The sequence below is a fragment of the Dermacentor silvarum genome, chromosome 9 (assembly GCF_013339745.2).
Source record: "Dermacentor silvarum isolate Dsil-2018 chromosome 9, BIME_Dsil_1.4, whole genome shotgun sequence".
Taxonomy (NCBI): domain Eukaryota; kingdom Metazoa; phylum Arthropoda; class Arachnida; order Ixodida; family Ixodidae; genus Dermacentor; species Dermacentor silvarum.
The window spans coordinates 10,662,807-10,690,333 of NC_051162.1; the positions used below are offsets into that span (position 1 = coordinate 10,662,807).

The window sequence follows — 27,527 nt, forward strand, 5'->3', positions numbered from 1 at the left end:
ATCAAGAAGCCTTCTTTTCCTCGAGCGGCGCTCCACGTCCTCTTCTTTTTTGACAACGGTCACATATATCCCCGTGCGTGCGGCGAATGCACGTGCCATTACGTCTTCGTCTTTGTTGTTTTCACTAATACGCCGTTGTCTTCTTGGAGGGCGCACGAACCTACGCGCGTTATTTAAAGACGGTTTTGTCTTGCGTCATTATTCCCCCTCCAAGAACGCATCGTCCCGATGCGTAAAGTGGCGAAACTGTTGACAAGCTGTTGCCCATACTAAAGTGGTATATGGCACTGAGTATAGGTGTTTGGTAGAACATTCACTGCCTGTCATAATATGGCTTCATTCTGACCACATGCACAATTTCTGCGCGACGTCAGCATCGTGATGAGGTCACTTGTCCTTCCGGTGTAACTTCGTAGTTTAAGGGACTAATGCGGCGAAGTACTCGGTAAGGGCCGAAATAACGGCGCAGAAGCTTTTCGGACAGGCCGCGCGTCCGTACAGGAGTCCACACCCAGACTCTGTCACCTGGTGCATACTCGACTTCTCTTCGCCGCAAATTGTACCGGTCGGCGTCAATGCGTTGTCTTTGTTGAATGCGGTGTCGCGCCAGCTGACGTGCTTCTTCGGCCCTCTTTGTAAATTCGCCGATTTCAGGGTTTTGTTCTACACTGTTGTTTACCGGCAGCATTGCATCTAAGGGTGTGGTAACTATTCGGCCAAAAACAAGCTGAAATGGCGTCACTTGAGTGGTCTCTTGCAATGCGGTATTGTAAGCGAATGTTGCATATGGTAGTATCTTGTCCCATGTACGGTGCTCTAAGTCTACGTAAATTGACAACATATCGGTCAGCGTCCTGTTCAGTCGCTCGGTCAACCCATTTGTTTGAGGGTGATAGGCAGTTGTTTTCCTGTGGCTGGTATGAGTTAGTTGCATGATGGACTGCGTCAAATCCGCTGTGAATGCAGTTCCTCGGTCCGTGATAATAACTGCAAGGACACCATGTCGTAGTACCACGTTGGTGACAATATATATTTTCCCTCCTCAGAGCCATGTGGAAAGTCCTCTGCGCAGCCGGAGTCGCCGGCGGCGGCGGCGGCGCGCGCCCGGCCCCAAAGCTTCAACCTGGACTTTCTAGGTGCGCCACCGTCGACTTGCTTTCGCAAGCAAAAAGTAAAGAAAAAAAAAAAAACAAGCGCTTTAAGAGAGGAGACGGCGGAGGAAAGAGTAGATGGCGGTACTTTTCTTATATAGGGACTTTAGCCTAACCTCCGCAGCAGCGCTGCTCGCTCCTCCGCAGTAGCTCTGCCTAGCTTCTCACCACAGCCGCGCGGGGGCGAAGCTAGGCAGTGACATCACTCTAGATTATATATCTCCGCGTCGCCGAGGCGCGGACACTGGGTCGGACACTCGAAACCCAGTTTGTGAGTTTGCGCCGAGCACATGGGTCGTCCGAAGAAGATCGTCACACCCGGAGAAGAGGAGGCGTGGAGCGAAAAGCGCCGCGCTGCCACTCGAGTGCGACTCCGGAGACTTCGCACCGATCCAGAGTTCCGCAGCACCGCCACCTAAAGCCTCGAAAAGTCAAGCTAATAGAAAGGCCAAGTTAAAGCTAACAGAGAACGAAGTTAAACCTACGAGAAAGCCAAGTTAAAGCTAATTAAAAGCCCCCAGCTTCGCTGTTTGCTCAGACTTCGCCACACTAGCGTGAAGTTGCCCCCATTTTCTGTAGATACGAAGGAAGTTACGTGGGCGCCGAATGAAAGTACCAGCGAATGGGGTCATATAACACATGTATGCGCTGACCCACAATGTAGTGCATGTAAGCGAACTTCTGTTCCACATAAAAAAAGTTCCGATATATAAAACTTGACCAAATAATGTCGGCCCACAAGTATCTCCAAAGCACAGCGACCTGCTAATGGAATTGTAGATTACACTCCACGGATTATTTGATTTAGTTTAGTTTCTTTGATTTACCCATTCGCTATATGCCACAGGGTGTACATGTGTCCGTTCTTGGCCAATCCTCTAGAAGGGGTATGAACCAAGAGATACAAAATCCTTAAATGTTGCTTGATACGCGTCATACTTTTCTGTGCCTACACCTGTATTACAGGTGTAAGCACAGAAAAGCGATCTTCCTTCGACAAGCATCACAGATCACCTTCGTCATCGTGACATCGCTGCACCGACGTCTCACACATTTGGAGTTTGCATTTCTGCATAGCTTGTGTGTGGTGTAGTGCATAAACATTTAAAATTGCATGAGAATACAGTTGTGACTTTTGTGGTGGACAAACAACATTACACGTCGCACAGGCTGAAAGTAAACGAATTCGTACGCATCACCGTTTGTTGTACAGCCTTCAAATCACCGTTTCAATAAAGCCTCGCTTCGCGTATTTCAACATGTGCGTTGTATCTGAACATCGTCTTCGTCTTTGTGCGCTGTTAATTATGGGTGTGTTCCTACACGGCCAGTGGTACTCCATTCTTGTTTATAATAAGAAGCCAACAAACATTGACACCAAGGACAACATAAGGGAAATTACTTGTACTTACTAATTGAATTAAAGAAATTATAAATTAATGGAAATGAAAATGGATGAAAAAACAACTGTCCGCAGGTGGGGAACGAACCCACGTCTTCGCATTAATCCCGACCCTCATAGAACGAATTTCCGGCGTCCAAGCGGCGAACTTCGTCCGACGGCGGCCGCTCTTCGGTCGGCGTCAAAAATCGCCACGCGCGCCACCGATTTGGAGGGGATAGATATTTTCGCCCGCCGCCGGAAGCGTCCAGCGCGCGGCGACAAGCCCGATCCAATCAGGAGGCTGCACTTCCGGCCGTTGCATCATGGGATTGAGGTTATGTAAAACATGGCGGCGGTCCCGGTCGCCCACTTCGAACTGAATTTGGCGTTGTTTTTGTATAATTCACTTCGTTCGTAGCAACTGACTGCGCAAACGGCTTTTGCTTAGTGTCATGCCGCTTGGACGAGAGAGTGTTATGGCTAATCTTGAGGAATTTTCGAGATCGCTTCTCCTTTCGAACGCGCCTAAGCCTAGCGAGAGAAATTTTCATTGAGATGCGAGCGCCACCTGTCGCTAAAGTTGGGAGATAGGCGCGACGACGGCATATGGCCTCTGAGATGGGAAGCTTTCGGGGGCTATGGTAGATAGCTTGTACTGCTTGTCTGTTTCGCTGCAGATCGGCGGGCATGGGAAGTAAAAATACAACGCGCTCCTAGCTTCCATTGCGCTGCCTCTGGCACTTTCCTGACGCACACACACATAGAATTACTTGGTTGCCCTATGTATGCGAAATTCAAAGCGTAATGGAACCGCGTATGTTGTAGAAGAAATAACTCAAGAAAAATTATAAAACACTAAGTTATGACGTTATTAAGTGTCGCAACATGCTAAATCTTACTGTGGGTTACATTTAAAAAGCAGTAATATCCTGCTTCACGGCTGGCCACACTGATAGCGGCTCGGCGGCGTTCGCCGCTGGATCGTCGCATGAGGGGCGGTGAGGCGAAAACACGGCGGCGCGTCTCGCTACACTTTTTGACGCGCGAACATCGTCGGGGAAGTTCGCTCCATGAGGTTCGGGCTTTACGCGTGCGATGCTCTCACCATCCGACCTCTTGCCAACACCTCTTGCAACACCTCCGACCAGTTGCCAACACCCCCCCCCCCCCCCCCCCCCCCCCCCCCCCGAAAAAAAAATCACGTGCTCGTGACGCCTGCGGCAGAAAGGATGTTCCACATCCGCCCCAAGGCTTGTGAGTGGTGGCGCTGGCTAACACTCCAAGGGTTAGTTCTAGTTGTAAAACATAAATACCCCAGAAAGTGGATGGGAAAACGGTTCCGCGGTAGCTCAATGGTGAGAGCATCGCACGCGTAATGCGAAGACGTGGGTTCGTTCCCCACCTGCGGACAGTTGTTTTTTCATTCATTTTCATTTCCATGAATTTATCATTTCTTTACTTCAATTAGTAAGTACAAGTAATTTCGCCTATGTTGTCCTTGGTGTCAATTTTTGTTGGCTTCTTATGATATGATTAATAAAAATCTGGCCACTCGGTTCCCTTTCTTCTCGTCCATTCTTGTTTAGCATTTCAATACCGTCTAGGAAAAGCTGTCGCACAAAGGAGACGAAAACTACAATCGACAATACTATTTTGCAGAGCCCCTTCGAGATTTGTTGCTACTATAAGAGACTGAAAGGCTGGGGGGTCTCGGTATGGGCCCATGCTTGAAAACAAAACAGTAGGTTGTGTCCCAAATCCGTGACGTCACACTGAAGTATCGGTGCTGGGGTTTCGGCGCGAACTTTAAATAATAAATTGAAATTTCACCTTTATTTTCTCTACTACCTGCCGCGGGGCATAGCTTAGCGGCTGTGACGTTGAGCTGCTAAGCACGAGGTCTCGGGTTCGATCCAGGCCGCATTGTGATGGGGTCGAAGTGCAAGAACGCACGTGTCCTTAGATTTAGGTGCACTCCAGGTGGACAAAGTTATTCCAGTCCCCCCATCACTGCGTGCCTCATAATCAGATAGGCACGTAAGACCCCGTAATAACGTAAGATCCCGAAATTTAATTTATTGTATCTACTAATAATCAACATAATACCGGGAAAACATCGAAAGTAGAGCTTTAAAAGGATACTTTATTTGTACAAGCTGATTCAGTCTTTCTTTTAGTGTCCTTTTAAAAACGCGCTGTTATCGCTTAAGCTGAAGCAGGAGACACGTTTGCGCCTCGATCAGCTGTGAGAAACGGCATCTCGAAAAAGCAATATTATGCTCTATTACGATCGCTTCCCTGCATGTGTAACGTCAGCCAGTGACATTTTAGCGCTGTCTCAGCGTTAGAGCACCATGCTGGACCAATTAATTTTATACAAGTAACTTCGCTCGTAACACGATGAAATACTCCTTGCTGGAGGGAGTGTGTGGCGCTCCATAGACAATCCCTTTCAGGTGGCGCTGCATACAGTCCACGACCCAGAGAGCTTCTGCTAGCCACCTCAGAAACGACATGGGAGACCCTAGCTAATACGGTCCCCTGAAGAAAAACTACAAAAAGCAATCAGTGCCTGGGCGAAAGAGGGCGCCGCAGACAAGCGGCCATCTACAAAGCCCTGAAATTTCTCTTTATTGAATTTTGTTCCCTTCGTAATTATAAGGTTGCCCTGTTTGCCAACAAAATAATAGGCGCCAGCTTTCCCCTCTCCTCCGCTCTTTTCCCCCGACCATCGCATAACACTATATACACGCAGCCAACGGCAATTTTAATTTGCCTACATGCTGTAATTTATATGGAGAACGATTGATTGAATTTCACGGGACAAAAATTTGGAATCAACTACTCCTATAATTTAAAGTAGCACAAAACTTTAAATACAGCGCAAAAAATATTTTATTTGCAATATAAAGATTTGTAAACAGTCCTTTTCATTTGCTGTCGTCAGTGTATTTTAGTTATTTACGTGCTATATGTTGTAATGATGTGATTATTGACATGCCTTGCTATATTTTTTTTCATGAGATGTTATTATTTCTATCCATATATATTTGCACTGTTAACCTTTTCAACGTATTCTTCACTGGACCGACCACTAGCCAATGTAGACTATCGGTACAGATAGTTTGTAACGATCTCTTGTGATTTATCTATATATTGAAATAATGAAAAAAAAAATGAATGAAAGTTGTTTCCTCCTCCTTTCAGGTGACATTCTTTCGAACATTTCCTCTGCACTGGACCCGCTTTGATGTCCAGCCTCTCAGGAGCGTCAATACAGTAACGTGACGGTGCTTGCACAGTGACAGCAGCCCAGGGTCCTTGAAACAAGCTTTATTGGGGCTGTGAGGAAACTAGAGTGGCGGTGTGGAGGGCAGCCACCGTCGATGATCGGCGCGGGTATGACCCCCATGCCCATACTGAGGCACAGGTCGAGCAGCTGCTTTCAAACACGTAGGTTCTTCTTCTAGGCCGACTATATCCCGAATTGCTGCTGCTGAACAGGTAGTTTCTTCTATGTCGACTGTATCCTCGGTGTAGCAGGGCTCGTCGAAAGTCGTCTCAGTGTATAGAAAGTTTGGTCCTTTCCACCAAATCGAACTTCGTAAGAGTTGCTCCGCAGTGGATCCTCTAGGCAGTAAATCCACTAGATTTTGATCACCCGGACAATGTCTACAGATGTTCAAATCAGTTAGGGAGAGTATCTCTGCAACTAGGTTTGCTATAAACTGTTTCCAGCGTTTCGTTGAGCAGCATAGCCAATGAATCATGATCATAGAATCCGTCGAGCTGCAACGACGGCTCCCATCAGTTCTAATCGTGGCACAGTTAATTTTTGTAGAGGTGCGACTCTCGACTTGACTAGCAGTAGCCGAACTGCTGTGGCTCTCTTCAAATCTCGTATGTGAAGGTTGAGCACGGCGCCGTACGCGACTGGGCTAGCGTCACCAAAAGCGTGGATGGTAACCCGCACATTCTTGTCCAGAAGGGATTGACCAAAATGTCTCTTCTCTTCCACCTGATTAACGTTGTAAGGCCTTCAGTCCATGCTGTCCACTTTAGAAGAAGGTACTCAGGAAGTGGCGCGTCCCAGACGTATTTCTGTAACCACAGCCTTTGCATAAATAACTTGACTACCAGAACGAACGGCGCTAAGAATCTAAAAGGATCATGCATGAGTGAGGCAAAGCTTAAGATCTGTCTCTTCGTAATCTTTTGTTCGCTCAATGGCTCAACCATCTTCGTTAGTGATGGCTTTAACATGCCTTTGTCAGTATCCCAAACAAGACCACGAAACTTCTTTTCGTTTTCTACATCCAACTGTACCTTTACGCCTTTAAGCCTTTACTATTCTAAAGGTTTCGTAAGAGTCCATCATTTCTCGTCCACTATGTTATGTGCATCCTTGCCTCTTTCAAGATACTGACGCAATCTCTAACGACTTGCTTCTTTCTTCTGTGCTCCGATGACCAAGTCATGAACGTAGAAATGGTCGTTCAATAGTTTGGCGGTAGAACGGTATTTGTCTTCTACCAGTTGGAAGTGGTGTCGCAGAGTTGCAGCAAGGAGAAAGGAACTGCTGCAGGCACTGAAAGGGACCCTTGTCATGCGCAGTTCTCGAATATTGGAAGACTATTCTTCAAACCAGAAGTAACGAAACGCGTTGCGGTCGTGTTCGGCCAGCGACACTCGAAGAAAGGCTTTTTCGATGTCGGCGGAAATTCTTAACTTGAAGCTGGGAAACTTCAGCAGTAAGTCGAGGATGTTGGGGTTCGAATTCGGCCCTGTCCACGAGAGGTCGTTGAGTGAAGGTGAGTCTGAAGCACGGGAAGAGGCGTCAAATACCACCCGTACTTTCGTCGTAGTTCTGTCGCGTCTCACTACTGCTCGGTGTGGCATATATTACGTGATATGTTCACCCGTACTGTCCGTTGTGACCTGAGCGAAGTCGTTGTTATAGTAGCTCCTAATGGAAGTGTCATATTCCTTCTGAATCACTGGCCTTCTTCTCTGCAGAGCCTTTTTAGCGCGAAATCCCCGTTGTCTTAAGGCTCGGAACAATTGCTGCGCCACGGCAGTTCAACTTGATAGCGACCATTGTTTCTAATAGTTGATTGCACGAAATTATTCAGGACGCATTCGTCATCTTTCGACAGTCTCTCTTCGTTAGCCAGTCCCAGATGTTCTACTTCACACAAAGACCTTAACTGCTAGGAAACGTTGGCTTCCGTTAGGCATATGTTAAAGTTTCTTACGGTTTCCGGCTTGTATAACTTAGGTAAACTTCTGGTATGTCCATGAAGTGTCCATCCTATGATAGTTTCAATGGTGGTCAAGGAGTCATCCAGTCGATGAATGTTTCCCCTGACCAGCAGCCAGTAATAGTCTGCACCTATAAGCACGCTTATTCCAAGCACAGGTGAGACCTGAACTGCGGTGACGGCAGCCAAACGTAAGTTCTTGCTTTCCACCTTTTCAAGTACGTTCGTCTCTGTCACTGCTGACAAGTCGTTGCATATTTATGGCACTTTTATAGCCTCTATTTCAAGTTAGTTTGAGTCGCACTGACCATGCAGCGTGACTCGTACTCTCCGATAATATTTCCGAGGTGCGAAATGTTTCCAAATCTGGAGATGGTGAGCTGCTCTTCGCTAACACGGTGGCTTTCAGCTTCCTAGACAATTCTTCCGCGATGAAGCTCTGTTGACTGCCACCATCCATAACATTCTTACAAGGCGTTTGCTTCCAGTGCCCAGAGCCCAAACTTGAGCGGTCTGCAGAATAACTGTGTACTTTAGCGAGTCTGCTGACGAGCTGGAAACAGTTATTCTGCCGATACGCCGAAATTGTCCTGCGCAGTGGAAGCAGCATCCTAATTTGCGTAGTTTCTATTTTTCTCGTCTACTGCTAGTTCCTTTGGGCAGACATCCACCGAGTGACCTTTGTCTCCGCATAGTTTACAAGTCTCTGGAGTCAGTTTCACTGTTTTTAGCTACACAGACGCGCCTTATATATCTAACACTCCTCCGTGTACCCGCGCTCTTGCTCGGGGCGGTGCCGCCGCCTACGAGCAGAAAAGAGAAGTACTGCATTATGACACTAAAGCCCGGCCCACATTCAGCGTTTTCACCGGCGTTTCCTGCCGTTGCGTCTCTCGGCGTCGTTGCATCAACGGCGCCGGAGAGGTCACCCAGCCACATGAGACGCACGCAAACAGCGCCAGTCCAGCGTCGCACAATGTGACCAGACAGATTTAACCAGAAGCAGTGTGCAATGTCATTCAAGTGAACTATGAGTAATGTTCCCGATTAAGGTTTTTAAGCCCTGTTTATAGTTCTGCGGCACACACACACACACACACACACACACACACGCACACACATTCACGGCAGCGCGCTCGAAGGTACGAGCGGCTGCTTTCTCAGACGGCGCCGCCTCGCCGACGAGACACTGGCGCCACATGGTGGCACGCACGCGAAATGGTTGCTGCGGAAGTCGCTTGCAAAAGTTGCCAGCAGCGCGGCCGCAGCCATGCGCTGATTGGTCGGCGCCAAGTCGGCGCTCATCGATCCGCTTCCGGCGGCGGCGCCGGCGCCGAGATTTCTGGTGTGCCTTGAGTACGACGTTTCGGCTTGGCGCCTCCCTCAGCGTCGACGCTGAGCGGCGCCGGGTCACGAAACGCCAGGAAACGCCGGGAAAACGCCGAATGTGGTCGGGCCTTAACGCGCACCGACAGTGAACGCTTCGGTGGTCTCAGCACTACGACGCCTCGATGCCAGCATTCGAAGGGACGCTGGCATCAAGAAGCACTACCAACGCCACCTAGGTGGCGTTCACCGTACTCAGCACAGCGGAGCGTGGCCTCCGCAATTAGCTCTGAAAATGTTTCTGAAGTTGATCGCGGAGGCTGCAATTACGACGCGCTGTACGCGCTGATTTGACTCGGTCACGATTCAGTTACGTGCTTTGTCTTGCGCGTTGTATTAGTGTGTCAGTTACGTGCTTCGTCTTTCTTCTAATTAGTATAATGTTGGCTTTCTTCCAGCTCTCTGGTACACTTGAAGTCGTGAGGCATTGCGTATAAAGGGCCACAAGCTTTTCAAGCATGATGTCTCCTCTATTCTTGATTAAATCAACAATTATTACATCTTCCCTGCCGCTTTTCCCCGGGCCATGTCATTGGAAGGTATTTCTAACTTCCTCCCTAGTTATAGAAGGAGGCTCTGTATCCTGTTCATAGCTACTTCGAATGAAGGGGCGTGGGTGCTCTGTGAACTGTACAGGTCAATGTAAAATTCTTCCGCTCCTTTAGTATATAATCGAAATTGCTGATGATATTGCGCTGCTTATCTTTCAGTGCATACATCTTGCCTTGTACTATGCCAAGCTTTCTTCTCGCTGATTTCATGCTGCATCCATATGTTACTGCTTCCTCAATCTTTCCCACGTTATAATTTCGAATTTCGATTACTTTCTTCTTGTTGATCAATTCTGACAGTTCAGCGAATTCTTTATGGTCTCTTGAGTTGGACATTTTCATGCTTTGTCGTTTCTTTATTAGGTCCTTTGTTACTTGTGAGAGCTTACCTACTGGTTGCCGTGGTGTCTTATCTCCCACATCAATTGCTGCTTTTGAGATCAGCCTAGTTACGGTTTCATTCATTACCTCTATGCTGTCTTCATCTTACTGTTCTAAAGCAGCGTATTTGTTTGCGAGCACCAGCCTGAATTGGTCTGCTTTCACCCTTACTGCGTCTAGGTTGGCCTGTTCCCTTTTCACTAATTTTACTCTTTCTCTTCAAGTTGAGAGAAATCCTAGACCTCACTAACCTATGATCACTGCACTTTACCCTAACACTTCTACATCCTGCGCTATACTGGGATCTGCAGAGAGTATGATATCTATTTCATTCCTTGTTTGTCCATTACGGCTTTTCCAGGTCCACTTTCTGTTGCGGCGCTTCCTGAAGAAGGTATCATTATTCAGAGCCTATCACTTTCCGCAGAGTCTACCAACATCTCTCCTCTACTGTTCCTAGAATCGATGCCGTAGTGGTCAAGTGCTTGCTCACCAGCCTGGTCCCCCCTCCCTTTTTTTTTCTTTTTACTGAAGTCGCATATGAGACTCAGTATACTGAGTTTGCACCTTTCTGATTGCTAATTCAACATCTTCATAAAACTGTTCTATTTCTTCATCATCGTGACTGAAGGTTGGAGCGTAGGCTTGTACTACCTTCATTCTATACCTCCTATTCAGCTTGATTACGACGACTGCTACCCTCTCATTAATGCTGTAGAATTAATCGATGTTGCCCGCTAGCAACTCGAGAAGCTAGCTTCACTCGAGAGCGTTCGCGTGGTGAACGTTGCCAGGTTCAGATTCCAGTGGCGGCCTGTCCAGATCCAGAGATTCTTAGCACCCTCTGTCGCGTCGCAGGTCTGACCTCCACCTTGGTCAGGTGCTCCGCAGCCGCTGGGAACTGAGGGTCATGGGTTAATTGCAAGAATCATGAGGGAGGTAGTGGCCAAATACTGCACCAGGGGGGCCAATTCCTGTTCTGGTGAGGGAGTGCCTTTGTTGAATCTTAGTGGGCGTTCCTAATTTGTTTGTACCTGGACTAGTATAGCTCCACTAGCTCACTGGAATATATTTGTGCCGGTGTTAGGCGTCCCTCTATGCCTGAAAATGTAGTGGACTGGAGGAGGATTCGAACTTACGGCCTTCAGATTAGAAGCCCGTGTTCTACATCTGCTCCATGTCACCATATGTATATAGCATACCATAAGAAGCCTACAAACAATGACACCAAGGATAGCACAGTGGAAATTATCTGCAGTTTTTAATTGAGTTAAAGATATATGCATAAATGCAAATGAAAGTGGCAGGCATTTGCGCCGTTATGTGACGAGAGGCGGAGGCCCCGACGCCTACAACCGGCGTAACGCCCTTTCACTTCGCCGCAGGCAAAGCCGTGCTGCAGCCGGGCTTGTTCACCGATTGCACGCTTTCTGGGCGCAGCACAATAGCAGTCCCGCAAGCGGCCGTGGTCATGACGTGGTTTTCTCGTATTTCGCGGGCTTTTGTTTTTTTCACAGCAAGACCAACCATGCAGGCAAATTTGAGCTCGAAAGAAGTGCTTGAATCCGAGGTTATTTGAGGCACTCCACAACTTAGTAATTGACATATTATCCGGGCAGTAATTAAAGAGTTGGCCAAATGAAAACATAATATTTAGTGATGACAAAAAATTCACTGCTGATTAAATATTCCCTAATGCGCAATTTGAGCGCCGCTGTATACGTGTTTGCTTTTGCTGCTGAAGTTTTTTCTATTTTTTGTGTTTAATCGTGCATCAGCAACACCCAGCGCTGTTTGTGCGGGCCTTCAAGACTGCTGCTTTGCTGGGAGGCCCTCCCTGCGAAGCCTGCTATGGAGGAGATGGTGGTGGACCCGTCTAGCGGCAGGGACAGACCTCCCGTCGCAAGGAAGCGCCTCAGCTCCTCAGTGGAATCAGAAGCTGCCGATTCCGAATCTGACGCCAGGTCGGACGACTCGGATGCCTTTATACCTGCTAAGCATCGGCGTTCAAGACGGAAGTCTTCGACATCGTCATCAAGCGAAGCAACCATCATATACAGCAGCATCGTGACTACGACAGTAGCCTTCGTACCGGTCGACGTGATGGTAAGCCTGAATGCCATCTCCAAACAGAAACTGCATGATTTTTTCTTCAAACTGGCACCGGGTCTTATTCAAGAGGTTCGAGTGAACCCAAGGAAAAATATCATTGCCGTGGACACAACAGATGAGAAGACGGTGCAAACTCTACTTGGTCTGTCTCAACTCTGTGGTGTCAACACGCGGGCTTACATACCACAGGGCGCGGATGTAGCAGCTGGCGTCATATCTGATGTTGACCTCGAACTTCAAGACGACGTGTTAAAAAGTATGATCGTTTGCACGCCACCATGCAAAATCATCAGCGTTCGGCGGCTCGGCTCGTCAAAGTGTGTGAAGATTCTTTTCGACTGTGCAAAACTGCCTAGTCATATAAAGGCTGGACTAGTGCGATACCCAGTTCGGCCTTTCGTACCAAGACCCTTACAGTGCCGCAAATGTTTAAAGCTTGGTCATGTGCAGGGTTTGACGACCGCGGCATGCGGATCTAGTCCTTCGGCTTCTCGCAATGAACACCCCGCCAGATGTTATAGCACTTAAAGAAACCAATGTAAGAAAAGATGATTTCAGACTTCCTGGTTACGTAGGCATCCACAGCAACGCTCGATGCACAGTGCCGGCATGCGGATCCTTCCAGTGTACGGACGCCACGCATCCGCGAAATACTTCAAAAGCATCGCTATACATCCGAGCTGACCTACATTTTGCAGTTATTGACACAAGTGATATCTGCGATGCCGATTTTGAATGTACAGCCGTTACTGTGAGTCTCAGAGATACGACGACGACTGTGGCAGTATATATTATCGACCGACACGATCTTCAGACACCACCTTATTGGAGTTCTTAGTCTCTCGGTGTGGCCCGTCATTTGTGCTGTGTGGGGACTTCAATGCTCACCATCCTCGCTGGTGTTCTCGTCAACAAGACCAGCGTGGGATAGAGATCAACGAGCTTATTGTTAGGCATGATCTACAAACACTCAATGACGGCTCACCTACATTTGTCGGCAGAGGGAAGGGACAGTCCACCATCGACCTTGCGATATCAACAAGAGATGTGTGTCTTGCCTGGTCATGTGAATCTGACCCATGGGGCTCAGATCACCTACCAATTTGGTTGATTCCAGAACATACTCCTAGCCGCCAGACTGCCGCCTACACAGTGACGAACTGGAACAAGTTCCGTCAGCTGATTTCAGAGGCCCCATCGCACGACAAGTTGTTTAAACTGGTGAGCGAGTGTCTTCAACAAGCTACCGTAAGACGACGGCGGGGCATAGATAAACCGAACCCTGATCTTAAGCTCTTGAGGCTACGCGCCTGTCGACGCCGCGCTTACAGGAGAGCGCAGCGCTCTAAAAGAAGCTCCGATTGGACGGTGTATAACCGCCTAGACGCAGCCATACGGCGGCACACAAAACAACTTCGTCGAAAGAGCTGGGCAGCACTGTGTAGTTCACTGCATACGGCAAATGGTTTTGGAAGTGTTTGGCGAATACTGAAGGCTCTTCGCACTCCTGAGATCTGCAAGAATCCAACTGCTGCTTTGTGCATAATGACTGGCCGGACTCCGAAAATTCTTGCGGAAGCATTTGCCGACCTTTTCGTACCTCCTATGCCAAGTGACAACGCAAACAATGACCTTAATCCTCTGACAAGTCAGAACATCACAACGTTCTGCTATGGTCCAGCCTGCCAGATGGATGAAACAGACTTTACTCTCGAAGAGCTGCGTCACGCCCTCAGCCTCTCCAAACGTCGCACTGCCCCTGGTGAAGACGGTGTTACGTACCAGGCATTACGAAACATCGATGAGGCCTTTCATCAAAATGTCTTGGACGCATATAACGAAGTGTGGCGAACGTCTCTGATCCCCAATGATTGGAAATCATCTGTGGTGATACCAGTCTTAAAGCCCGGCCGCCCTGCAAAACACCTAAAGTCTTACCGGCCAATATCGCTAACTTCTAATGTTATGAAGCTGATGGAACGAATGGTACTGTTTCGTCTAGATGGCAGGCTACAAGAGCTTAATTTCTTTCCTGATGTCATGAGCGGCTTTCGTCGTCACCGTTCAGCCCTCGATAGCATAGCAGACCTCGTTTCATCTCTAGAGTCTGCTCGAGAAAACAAGCACTCTGCATACATGCTCTTCTTGGATATACAGCAAGCATTCGATTCGGTTCCCCATAAGGCGATTATTATCGCCCTTAGGAATGCGGGAATTTCGGGTCGACTGCTTCATTTCGTGCAAAACTTTCTATCTGAGCGCCACATGAAAGTGCGTGTTGGAGGAGCAACAAGTGATTCTCGCCCTGTTAAGTGCGGTGTACCACAAGGCAGCGTCTTGTCGCCGCTTCTCTTCAACAGTGTACTTGCTGGACTTCCAAGCCGATTGCCTCAGGAAGCACACTTTCCAATATGCATAGCAATCTATGCTGATGACATTGCACTGTGGATCAGCGGTCCTTCGTACCACGGTCCACGTCTTCGTGGAATCCTGCAGAGAGCTCTGAATGCGACTTCAGAGTACTTGGAGGAAGTTGGTCTGCAGATCTCACCAGCTAAGTCAGCCGCGATTGCGTATCATCCAAGGCAACGGGCTCGTCGAACCATGAGCCGGCTGTACCTCGGAGAGACACCGGTACAATGGGTACAGCACCACCGCTACCTGGGCGTAATTATCGATGATCGCCTCTCTTGGCGCCCTGCCATTACCGCTGTGCGGTGCAAATCCCGGTCGCTGCTCAAGTATGTGGCCGCCTTGACTGCTAGGGGCGCTGGCTGCGACCAGACGACAGCACTTCAGGTATACCAATCGTCTGTCCTCTCTGGCGTGATGTATGCCTTGCCAGTCTTGAACGTGCCGCCAAATGTGATGTCTGAGTTGGAACGGGACCATCGTGTTGCCCTCCGAGTCATGCTTGGCTTACCTCGTGAGGCGCAATCTGTTCCACTACTCACGGAAGCGCACCAGTTGCCCCTGAGCTTGCAAGCAGACCAGAGAGCGCTACACCATATCGAGCGTTTGCACCGAGCATCAGACGGCCAAGCACTGATTAATCGGCTGCTTCAGCGCCCATTCTCTCGGATGGGAAAAATGGCGGCATTGTTTGTGGACATTACTCACAGGTCAGGAGACACTACTTCTTTGACAACTCCGACGAAGCGCAACAAATGCTCCTTCCCCATTTATCTGACAATTCCTGAAATCCACAAAAAATCTAGTCAGCCTGTTCCGGCACTATTTCAATTGGCCCAGTCCCACCTATTTGAAAAATTTGAATGTTATATTGAAGTATTCACGGACGCATCTGTACACAGCGACGTGCAAGGCGCTTCTGCAGCTTTCTTCTGCCCTTCGACTGGCATCAGACGGGTATTTAGAATACTACATCCAACCTCATCAACAACTGCAGAACTAGCAGCGATTGATGTTGCTCTGAAATACGTACACGAAGAATTAAACGCCTTGAAGGTCGTCATTATTACAGACTCCCGTGCTGCCCTCAGCAGACTTAGACAAGATGCCGATAGCCCATTGTTGTGCAGTATCCAAGAAACTTCGGGCAAAATTACTTCCTGTGGAGTGTCCCTTATTGCCCAGTGGGTACCCTCGCATGTGGGCATCGCTGGAAATGAAGAGGCTGATCGCCTCGCTTCAAGCTGTGCCCACCATGAATGTGACTGCCCTGACATTTCGTGCACGTTTGAAAATGCCCGTCTCCTGATACGCCGACACCTCCTAAAGCAGCACCCAGACCAGCGTGTTGCAGACGGATCATTCCCTCCCCGTGTTCGTGGTCGAGGCTTGCCCCGCGGTGCTAGAGCACTGCTATACAAGTTAAGGGTTGGGTCTGTGTTGGTGCGCGAACGCCTATACCGACAAAGACGTGTGGACAGCCCGTCGTGTACGTTTTGTGGCTCCTGTGAGACACTTGAACATCTAGTTTTAGAGTGTCCCGCATTCGTTGCGCAGCGCACATTACTAATTAAGGAGTATAGACTTATGGGGCTGCAATGTGCGACCCTTGACGATTGCCTTTTTCCAAGGGGGAGCGCTGCAAGACGTGACCAGGCCCATCGAGCCCTGCTAAGTTTTCTGAAGGACACTGACTTGGCCTCCCGTTTATAGACATTATTTTATTTTGTTTTGTTTTGTTTTGTTCTGCCTGTGTCTCCGTCATTTCTTGATTTCCTCTTTTCTTTTCTCATATTTTCATTTCCTCTATTCCCTCCTCCTATAGGAGTAGGCAGGCGTTGTGCCCCTCTCGGTGGCAGTTGTCAGCTTGCTCCCTCCTTAATCCCTTTGTGTCCTTCTGTGTATATGTGTACAAATCAAATAATAATAATAATAATAATAATAATAATAATAATAATAATAATAATAATAATAATAATAATAATAATAATAATAATAATAATAATAATATACGTGTTTTGATTTCGCGATATCTTGGCTGGCGCGCCAATCTGTCTCGTGCGGCACGTTGCAAACGGAGCGAAGTGAGGCGCGAGGGCCTCGTTTATCGGGAGATCGCGAAAGGAAGCGCGTGGGTGACGCGTGGGCGCGATTCACAGCAGCCGCCGCAGACAACCTCCGCTCATGCAGTGCTTTGTTTCCATACAGACGACGCGCGCTACTCTGGCGCCATCGTCGCCGCAAAGCACCTCGTTCGCGGCACTACGTTTTTCTTCTCTTGCTTTTGCCATACCGCTTTCTGCCTCATGGTTCCGCTGCACCTTCTGCGTCGCGCTCTCTTCGCTCTCGCCGTTTTTAAGCATCAAATGCTTTTAGCTCCCATTGTAGGTGACCTTCAAGAGCGCTTGAGACAAAATCCAGAGCCGTTACCCGGGCACTCAAGACGAGAATGAAACGACAACATATCGCTGCGAGAGCAAAACAAGATCATCCGGGCAATCACTCAAAACTTCAGAAAATGCGGTTTATGGCCCCCAACCCTTTATACAGGACCGCATTACATACGCTAGTTACTTCCCAAACAAATTACAAAAAATATTGCTTCCGATGTCTTCCTAATGTTAGTTCACCATATCACTCAAGCTGTAACTTCTAGTACGTTGAAGTTTAATTTGTCATTTCCAATAGCGACGTTCAAAAGGCAGATACAGTGCACCATACGCTTGATTGTCATCTTTTGGCGCTGAGACAGGCTTGCCTGTGCTCTTTTCAACGCCAGCGGTCCGTGAGTTTCGCGGCGCGGATTTTGCGCCGCCTCCTTCGAGAGATGGCGCCACGCTGCGTGACCAGGCCCCAGCGTCCGGCGTGCCGCGGATGGTTCTGTCGCCGAGACGAGAGAATTGCAACGAGGTTCAGTTCAAAACAGGTTCATTTCGGCTCAGTAAGCCTTCAGGTCTTCGTCGTGGCACCAATCTGCTTTGCCGGCAGCCATTTCATGCTTACATCTACTCTCGATTCGTATCGCAGAAAATCCGGCGTCAGCAACCGGTGTGTGATCGCGGGTGGCGGAGAAAATCATCCAACCACATCAACCGCGCAGGCCCTCCACGTGGTGCAAGGTTTTGGTGAACAAAAAAGGAATGTCTCACAGTGAAATCCGTCAGAAAAGTGTTAAAGTATGACTTTACCATTCGGCGTCGAAGTAAACACGACTACCGCTAATATGCAGTTGCTACGATTACTCTATAGCTCTTGTTCTTTTTTTTTCTTGGGCCGAGTTAGCGGGGGCAACCGGTATATGGGTATGTTTATGCACTGTACCAGTCACAATCTTGATGTGATGCAATCTACTTATGCTCTACACCGTTCACAATCTAAGCCAAGACGCAAACAGCAGTTCATGTGATTGCACGCTCTGAGACAGTGATGGCACGACGAAAAAGGTGACCTTGTCGAAGAAAGTACGACGTGCAAGGTAGCGGCAAGGTTGACTATTACCCGCCGCGGTGGCTCAGTTGGTTAAGGCGTTGCGCTGCTGAGCACGAGTTCACGGGATGGAATCCCGGACGCAGCGGCCGCATTTCGATGGAGGCGAAATGCAAAAACGCCCGTGTGCTTGCGTTTTAGTGCACGTTAAAGAACTCCAGGTGGTCAAAACTAATCCAGAGCCCTCCACTACAGCGTGCCTCATAATCAGAACTAGTTTTGGCACGTAATACCCCAGAAAGAAGAAGGTTGATTATTATTGTTCTCCATGGCCTGCTGAAAACTGGCGCGCTCATACGCTCTCGCGTGCACGTGCTACGAGGCGCGCGCCTATTCCGTAGGACAGCGGCAGCCATGGTCGGGCCAGGATAGTTTGCTAAAAAAACCTCGCTTTCAGAAAAAGAAAAAGAGAAAAGCTCGAAACAACCTCGACTCATCGAGTGTCTGATCCGCGAACATAAATGAAAGTGTCTGCAACCACGGCTCTTCAGTAATTTCCATAAACGCCACAGCATATCAGAGCCAACAAACATCAGAAATGATCTCGGAAAGGTTAGTGAATTCAGTTACTATCCTCGTGTATTCTTTAACGATTAAGAGAACTTCTTGTTGGGCAAGTTGGTATCGATTCATTATAACTATTTTAAGGCGCCAATAATGTCTTCTCCTGTGTGCTGTGTTATTTGACGCATTGAAATAGTTATATTGAAATCTTTAACGCGCTTAGATTTCAACATTTCAATCCATGCGGCCAGACCTCGTACCCGCCGTGGTTTTTAACCTGCATTTGCATTGAAAATCGTCAGTCGAACGCTAACATACGAGTGATATTTGCTTCATTAGAGGAAAAATGGTCCCGTCGATCCCAATGGTGCACTCACTCGTTCAAGCAGTGTGCGGCGGTGAGCACCCACTGGCTGGAGATGAGCGACCCTCCGCAAAAGTGGCCGATCCCTTCGAACTCGGCCTCGCCGAGGCTCACTTGCCAGGGCCACGAGTGGGGCACAGCCTCGGTGCCTCCCACGAGCCGGTCCTCGGTGTGCTTGATCGGGGGATGCACCGGCGTGCCGCACGGAACGTCCAGGATGTTCTTCAGTGCTCCGTTGGCTGCGTGCGCAAGCAACAGCCCTAGTTTAGCTTAAAGCCTGTATAGTGCACGACGTACTGCGCGACGCATCTGGCAGAAGCCGTGGTGTAGTCGAGAGTTCGATGTCGGGACAGGTAAAATCATTGTTCAGAAAGAAGCAGGTCACTGACCATTGTCAAAACGAAATGACGTTTGGTGACCCGGACTGGATCCCTCGTTCGCAATGAGAGGCCGGCTACGCAGAAGGCTCCTAAGTTGTCTTGAGCGCACCACGGGACTACTTACGAGCCTTCTGCGTAGCCGTCTTCTCATTGTGAGCGATGGATCCGTACGGACCAGGAAACGTCATTTTGTCTTGACTATGCACGATGAGGGACCTTATTCTTTCCTAACAGAAGCTGGGGTAAGTGAAGCTTTGCGTACACGTTAACATGACTATTCACTAAAGGGTCAACTACGACTTACTTATTCAAAGACAGAAAGAGAAAGGAGACGAAAGGCAGAGTGGTGAACCAGAGCAACCGCCCGGTTGGCTCCTCTGCACTGGGGTGGATGAAAATGGCAGAAAAGATGAGAAAAGAAGATAGGCAGAGAACCTGTCTTCCACAAACGAGTCCAGCTTTTCATTCGGTTCCGATGCTTAGAAAAGGAAAGGCAATAATGCTTTTAGAGCAACTCGGGCTGACGTCGGCTAGGACCAGAAGAGCAAAGCGCTCTCCTTGTGAACCGCTGAACTTGTTTTAATAGTACTGACACACATTTTAGAAGTCCCAGAAACTATACCACACGCTTCTGCCACGTATCACGGCATACAAAAAGTACTGAAGTTATTTTGATTTGATACTTAGGTTGTTGTTGAAAGCGTGGACATGGCGCCATCGCTATTATCCCCAACAACATGACACAAAACTAATTTAGCTGACGTCTAGTAGCAACAATGCTAACTATGAGGATTGAGGCTTATCACTCTCGAGGGCCAGTATAGTACGCATGACTTTCAGGTGGTTCTCTCTTGCATGGAATAACAAGCGCAAACTTTAGACAGGACAGTGAGGCAGTGCGCAGACCACACCGCGCATAAGAGGTCACGCATATCGTGCCATCTTGAAAAGCATGCAATTATTACTATTATTCTTTGATTTGAAAACATACACAGGAAAGGGAAAGCGAAAAGCAAGGCTGGCAACTGCCACCGGAAGGGGCACAACGCCTGCCTACTCTTCTGAAAGGAGGAGACAGAAACATAGAAATGGAAGTTGGGAAGAAGGGGAGGAAAGAAGCATGCGCAATGAAAAAAAAAAGACAGGAATCTTTCTAAAACAATTTCTTCTTTGCTACGGAACAATACCGAGGTGTCACTTATACATGCCTTCTCTTTCCTCTATTCCTTCCGTATCAGGTACTTCTGTGACCACGTATTTTTTGACTTAGTAGATTGAAGAAGAAAGGCATTATGAGAAGCACCTTTTGGAATCTTACTTACGAAGTAAGCGGGAGAAAGTAAAGTCGGCCACTGAGGTCAATCTATCGGGAAAGATTCTACCTAACCAAATCTTGAAGGCAAGAGGTCCAAGGTTTGTGGCTTGGCCTCGCGTTGACCCAATTGGTTACCTGGGCATGCTACGTGATGTAGCTAGAAGGGTGGCCGGTGAAGAAAACCTGCTTGTATTATCGAAGCAGTGAAAGGGATTGCACACCACTACGTACGTGTTTTCTCTACTCATGCTACCGTCTTTTCGGTTTGTACTACATAGCGCAAGAAGCGAATATGAAGCGCCACCAACTAGCCCCTTTCATCGCACTTCTGATATTCATATTCACGTCCATTTATACTGAACGGCATTCACTCAGTTTAACACTCAGCACGGACGCACCCTCGCACTCTGGTGCACTCAGGCTCACCCACAGCTGTGCTTTGTTCCTCCCACTCACACCTCTCTAGTTAGTCTGAATCTAAATTAGACCTATCCCACTAGCGTGTTTAAGTGTGTGTGTGTTAGCGAGTCCGTATCACAATGTTCGTAATAATAAATGTGACGCTGAATCTAGGTGATCCTCAATGAATCTGAGTAATATCTGTATTCACGAATGGTGTACTACGTTCAGTATAGTAAGCTCGAATGAGGACTTGTGGACAAAAGGTTTATGTCACTTGAATAAATGTTTGAAGACAAACTTATGGCATAAAGCTGGGCTAGTTGGAATGCTGTCGTTTATGATAGCGTTTTTTTTTTGTCTGTTTCTTCCGAAGCGCTGGAAATGCATCAATTTCTTGAAGACGAATCTGAGGAGTGGACAATCGAGTATCTCAGTTTTTGTGAAGTGTACTTGAGCTACTAAACTAGGCCCGTGGTCACAAAAATGCTCTTAAGCTAAAATTGTTCCCAAGAGCATACTGCAGCCAATCACGATTTTGAACATGTTAGTGGAGGCGGCCGGCCCATTCGGGGCTCTCGTGCAGGCTGCTTTGTTGTCTCTGACTGATACTGAGCACGTCCACGGCCGTGGAGATCCCCTGAAAAGCTTCGCTGTAAACAGAACGAGTACTGCTTGCGCCTCTCCTTGCTTCGCTTGCGTGTGATAGCGAGCCAATGCATCATGATGTCATGACGCTTCTACCTCCTGAGTGCCGAAAGAAACTTCTTCACCGAAACAAGCATGACCCCCTGATGTGCTAATGAATTCTGCTATTGAAAATTCAGTTTGACCGTATTTTTCTTGCAATTATATAGACACTCCCGCGAGGTTCCGTATAAAGTCCACGGGCGATAAAATCCTCCCCGCGCGCCGTATGCTCTATAGGCGCTAGTGAAAGCGTGCCAGGGTGAGCCGGCAGTCGCACGCAAGCGAACGAAGCGGGAAGGAAGCGCGCTGTCTCCCAGTCGCGCGCAACGTTCCAGACGGAGGGTAGGGAGGGCGGAACCGGGGCGTTTTGAACCCCATGAGAGCGATTTCGTGCGCGACGGCGACGAGCGACGGCTTCGAGCGACGAAACGGGCCATCGCGCGAACAAATCGCTGGTCCTTGCCGCTCGATCGCTCGGTTATGGAAATATAGATTTCGTCGCTCGTCACCCGTTATGAGCGACTAGCCAATAGCGCGAAGCCGGAACAGGCTGTACATCAGTCGAGTACTGCCGATTGTCACACGGAACGTGCAAACGACTAAATTTTGATACGTGCAAGGATAAGAGCCTAGTGCAAGACCTTCAGAAATACTTATCCTGCTCTTTACAGTAAAACACATCAACTTAAATTAATCAAGCACGTGTCACGCCAATTTCGCCGCGTACTTGCTGCCCTCATACCGGCAACACCGGGGAGACGTCGCTCAAAGTCGTCGCTCGCGTGCGGTACGACTTGTAGGCGACGAGCGAACACGATAGCCATCTCCGTCGCGTCGCTGGTCGCTGTCACGCGCAAGATCGCGTGCATGCGGTTTTCCACGCCGGGTCACCCGCGATCGCTTATCGGCTTCACAGGTCAATCAAAAATGTCTCTATAACCACCGACACCCGGAGGGTAACTTCCCTCCAGGATCGCTCGTCTTGCTGTGGTTGCCGTCACGTCGCCTTGGCTTATGCGAAAAGCTTCTCTCATTATATGTTGGCCCTTGCCGCGTCATAGGCACTGTCACTAATGTGATCTATGAGATCGCTCCGCTAAATCCTAAGTCAACATGCGCAACAACCACGAGTGACATGTCTCGCGCCTTAAACCGTACCACCCTCGATCCGAGCCCTAATTGCACCGGGACGGGGCTTACGGCGATCCTGTGGTTGGTGCTTGAACGATGACGACGACGATGGTGGGGCTGTCTGGTGTGCGCGCGCTATATCTACCACTGCTGCAGCGTTGTACTCCTTCCCTTGTAAATATATACTCTGTATATAGATTCTCCCCATAACAATATATTTCGGAAAACAATGAAAGGAGTGAACCTGCTACTCGATCACATACTGATACCGAGAACAACCATTTGGACGTCTACCTAGCTTCCAACTCGTTTTACTGAAAAAAAATACATTAGGCATACTAATCAAACTTGCAGCACAGATCAATTCAGAAGGGTTTTGAGATGTTTGCGACACATTTTAATTATAATTATTTTCATCGTTGTTGTTCTTTTGATTCATTATCTGAAAGTGCACAATTGACCTGAAGGGAGCAGTAAATTGTTTGTGGCATTCTGACGCTTGCTCGTATGTTTTTGTAGGGTTCAGAGGGTTCGGACCATCATTTAACGTAACAAATTACAAGAGGAAAGCGTAGTGTCAGTACTCCTTTAAATAAAATTTTCATTTTCAAACGCAAGCAAATTCTAGTGACTATCGCACGTAGTACTTTAGTATCGGGCCCCATATACGATGACAAAAGTTTATGAAAATGAGCAAGCTTAAGCAATTAGGCAATATGTTTATAACACCTTAAAATGTCCCTTGGATGCAGGGACATAGTACCGTGTCTTGTCGTACCGTAGTATCGGTGTCTTGTCGCTTATTAAGTATGTAACGCGGTTATCTGTGCCTGTTAATACAACTGCATCGCCAACATTTGGCTCTTTTATACCCCCTGGCATTTGAGGAAGGGAGTAAACGTTTCTCTCATAAGGGAGTGAACTATGTAAGACGACGGAATAACAAAAATTATACTCAAACTACGAAAAGGTGGTAGAAAGACAAATTGTCACTAAACTTGCCATATTTTCCCGCTTGTTTTATGAAAGTGATTTACCAGACACATATAAAAATGAAATAGAAAATGACAACTGTACTCAACAAAGTTTCAGTTAAAAGTCGGTTATCAGATTTATTTAAACTCATTGGTCAGTTTTACTCAAAATAGATGCTCAAATAATATTCACTCAAACCTCAACTCATTAGGTAGAGCAAACTCAATTAACAAATAATTAAAATGAAACAAATATTTTTGTAACGGTGGGAACAAGGCGGTTTAATAGGTGTAAGGAAACCAGAGCCAAGTAAACTAAGAAAGCTTGTAACCGGTTTGTTTTCCTCCACTTCGTGAGGTGAGAGAAAAATGAAATTAGTGCTTCAAGAATCTCCTCACTGTTCATGTGACCTCAAAGAGAGAGACAGAGAAAGCGGAATGGCAGGGAGATTAACCAGAAACCTCAAGATAACACTGCAACCAGTTATCTAGTTACGAAAAGTTCAACACCACGCGAAGCTGCGGCGTGCAGGAAGAGGACAAAAGAAACAGCGCCAAGTGCTGCAATGCTCGCCGATGGTGCCAAATGGTTAGAATAACTGTTCGTGCTTACCTCCGCAAGACTTTTCGTCCGATCCGTCAGCACAGTCGATGACGCCGTTGCAAATTCCGGTTAGACGGATGCATTGACGGTTGCTGCACTGGAACTGATCTTCGTCACAGAGGTCTGCAGGTTGTGCAGGGTTAGAGAGCGTCTTAAGTACGCAAGAACGGAAAGGTGACGCGAAAGACACTCCACAAATTTAAGTTCTTTATAGTCAATTCGGTTGGTAAACTTGGCGCCCGCGTTTTCTCTGAGGCTTTGGTTAGCTAGCACAGCGGTGCACTGCAGTTGTGCAGGTTTTGTATAGAAGCCCTTTTATCTGCCTGCCTGGCAGAGGCAAGCATTCTGTAGAGAAAATGGCGCAGCATATTAATGAAACCGGAGGAGCATACCAGTTACTGACACGTTGCCATTGACAAGAAAGACAAAAGCGCCGCGTAGACGTGATTACACGCAGACAGACAGTAACTATACAAATCAGCTAACCATTTACTGGGCGATCTTGTGCCCAGGAAGACCACTCAATGGTACTGTGGCGGCGACAAGCATGGGAGTGCGAATGATTACAACGTTTACCCGCAACTGACATCTGCGTTGTACTGTAAACAGGAGTCTCATCGATTAGCTCCTAAACAATGACTCTACGCAAGATATGTGAGCCTGGTTGTGTCTGGATGAAGATTAATCTTGCACGACACACCACTAGCACCATTACTCGTGCATCCTGCCCGCACACCCATTTGCTGCGTGCGCCACTGGTGAAACCAGCGCGACATTAATTACATAGGCTTATCGGGACCATGTTGCTCCTAGATTGCTTTCAGCACCATGTGTCGCTCAACATTGCGTAATTCACACTAGTTATTCAATTCTTTTTTATGAAGAAACGTATCATTACAGAGTGCACAATTAGATACTTAATCACTCTGTAATTATGGTGACTCATAAAATGCAGAAAGAGTCATTCTACAACCTTGACTTGCTCTTAATCGAGTCTGCAGCATCTTGGCATAAAATTACGTAAATTTCATACAGTTATCGACAGTCGATCATAATTCGTGACTGAAGGGGGTGGCATCGCTTAACCCACAAATTCAAAGTGGGCTTATCTGCACTATCAGCCTGATTTCTACGCGAGGTTTGCAATATCAGAAACGTCACGAGATACATAGCAGGTCGGTAATAAACCAGCATGGATCGTGCCAGTGACAAATAAAAAAATAAATTCTACAGAAATTCTGAGAATCGTCTACTAATGCGTAAGCATTCTTTGACTCGGCTGATACTTCGCTTTTGCTTACTTGCTTTTTCTAGCTTATGCATGTCTACCCATCGTTTTTACGGTGCCAAAAAATTAAATCCATGTACTGAACGGTGTAGAGATCAGTTGCCAGGAAGCTGCATGGACCCTTCCAAGCGATTGTATAAAGTGTGAGCTGGAACGCCGTCACGACCGGTTTCACCACAGCTGTTTGTTCACCTTCCTCATTTGTTACGACCTGACGTATTGAAGGCGACGTCACCAGTTTTGTTAAGGCCACAATTCATTTATTATTGTACTGTTATCACATGTACCAGTCAGTTATACTCAGCAGTCCCACAGCAGGCTTTTCTGCACACACGCCCGTAGTGCAGAAAAGTAAGCTTTCAAGGCGGCCTGACGAGAACGGTTCTCTGTGATGAATTTTAGGGGCGAAGCTCCTTAGGGTGTGGGTCGTTCCCTCCTTTGTAGTAGTAGTAGTAGTAGTAGTAGTAGTAGTAGTAGTAGTAGTAGTAGTAGTAGTAGTAGTAGTAGTAGTAGTAGTAGTAGTAGTATGTAGCCACCTCTAGTTTATGAATTGCTCAATAGATGGCGTTGTGTGTCCGTACGTGAAAGAGATGCCGCATGTAGTTTTATGAAGTGTTCACTAGAAGACCGTAGCTCTGGGTGGCATGGAGACCGCTATGCATGTATGTATACGCATATATTGTGAGCAAAATATTATTCCTTCATCTTCTTCACCTGTACATAATCATCATCACTGTGCGCGTCGTCTTCGTTCAGCGCGTGGCTCAGCCAAATAAAGGCGACGAGACAACAGCTGTGCTGCTGCCTTACAAAGTGGTGGAGGTGCTGGGTATCGATCCCATAGACCTCTACGCCGTCGAGTTCCACTGGAGCTTCGTTCGGGTCGCCGTTTGCTCCGCCTGTCCACTGCCATGACCCAAGTACCGCAACCCGGAGCCTCCGGCATCACCCCCGCTGCCCCCCAACCAGCCGCCTCCGTATGGACCGTTACCGCCCCGCAGCGTGACCCCACTATATTCTCTGGTCTCCCGCGCGACGACGTCGAGGACTGGCTGGAGAACTATGACCGGGTGAGTGAGTACAACCATTGGGACGACACTCAGAAACTTCGCCACGTCGCCTTCTACCTGTCCCATGTCGCGAAGACGTGGTTCTTTAACCATGAGAGGGCCTTGCCCGATTGGACCACCTTCCAGCACCAAGTCCGGAAGATTTTCGGAACGCCATCCATCCGTTCTGAAGTTTCAAAGCGGCAGCTCGATGCGCGCATGCAACAACCAGGGGAGACGTACACTTCGTACATTGAAGACGTCCTTTCCCTTTGCCGCCGCGTCGACTCGGCAATGAGCGAGACCGATCGCGTTCGACACATTTTAAAAGGCATTGGACACGTTGCGTTTAACGCACTAGCAGTTAAAGACCCCACCACCGTAGATGATGTCATCGCGACCTGCCAGCATCTGGATACCCTACAAGCCATCCGGTTACAGCCTGACGTCTGTGACACGCGACCTTCTTCGGATGCCGATTTGCGCACGTTGATTCGGGCTCTGATCCGCGAAGAGCTTCAAGCACAAGGCCTGTCGTGCTCTGCTGCTCCTTCAGCTCACTCTACGTCCACTGGGCTACGAGACATCATCAAGGACGAGCTGTCTTCCTTGGTTTCCGCTGTACGCCCTGACCCTCCGACACCACCAAATCCGCCACTCACGTACGCCCAAGTTGCTGCCATGCAGCCTTCCGTCGCTCAGCGT

The 27,527-nt window shown here is 48.1% G+C and overlaps 1 protein-coding gene across 1 annotated transcript in view; it reads right to left on the reverse strand.

Annotated features, from left to right (window-relative positions):
* The window catches only part of LOC119464999 (chymotrypsinogen B), a 75,725-nt gene extending 48,492 nt beyond the window's left edge, over positions 1-27,233 (reverse strand). Inside the window, exons 1-3 of the mRNA XM_049656336.1 lie at positions 27,200-27,233; positions 24,495-24,608; positions 19,006-19,231 (exon numbers count right to left, since the gene is read on the reverse strand). Of these exons, the coding sequence (XP_049512293.1) occupies positions 19,006-19,231; positions 24,495-24,608; positions 27,200-27,233 (374 nt within the window). The remainder of the gene's footprint in view (positions 1-19,005; positions 19,232-24,494; positions 24,609-27,199) is intronic.
* Positions 27,234-27,527: the final 294 nt, after the last annotated feature.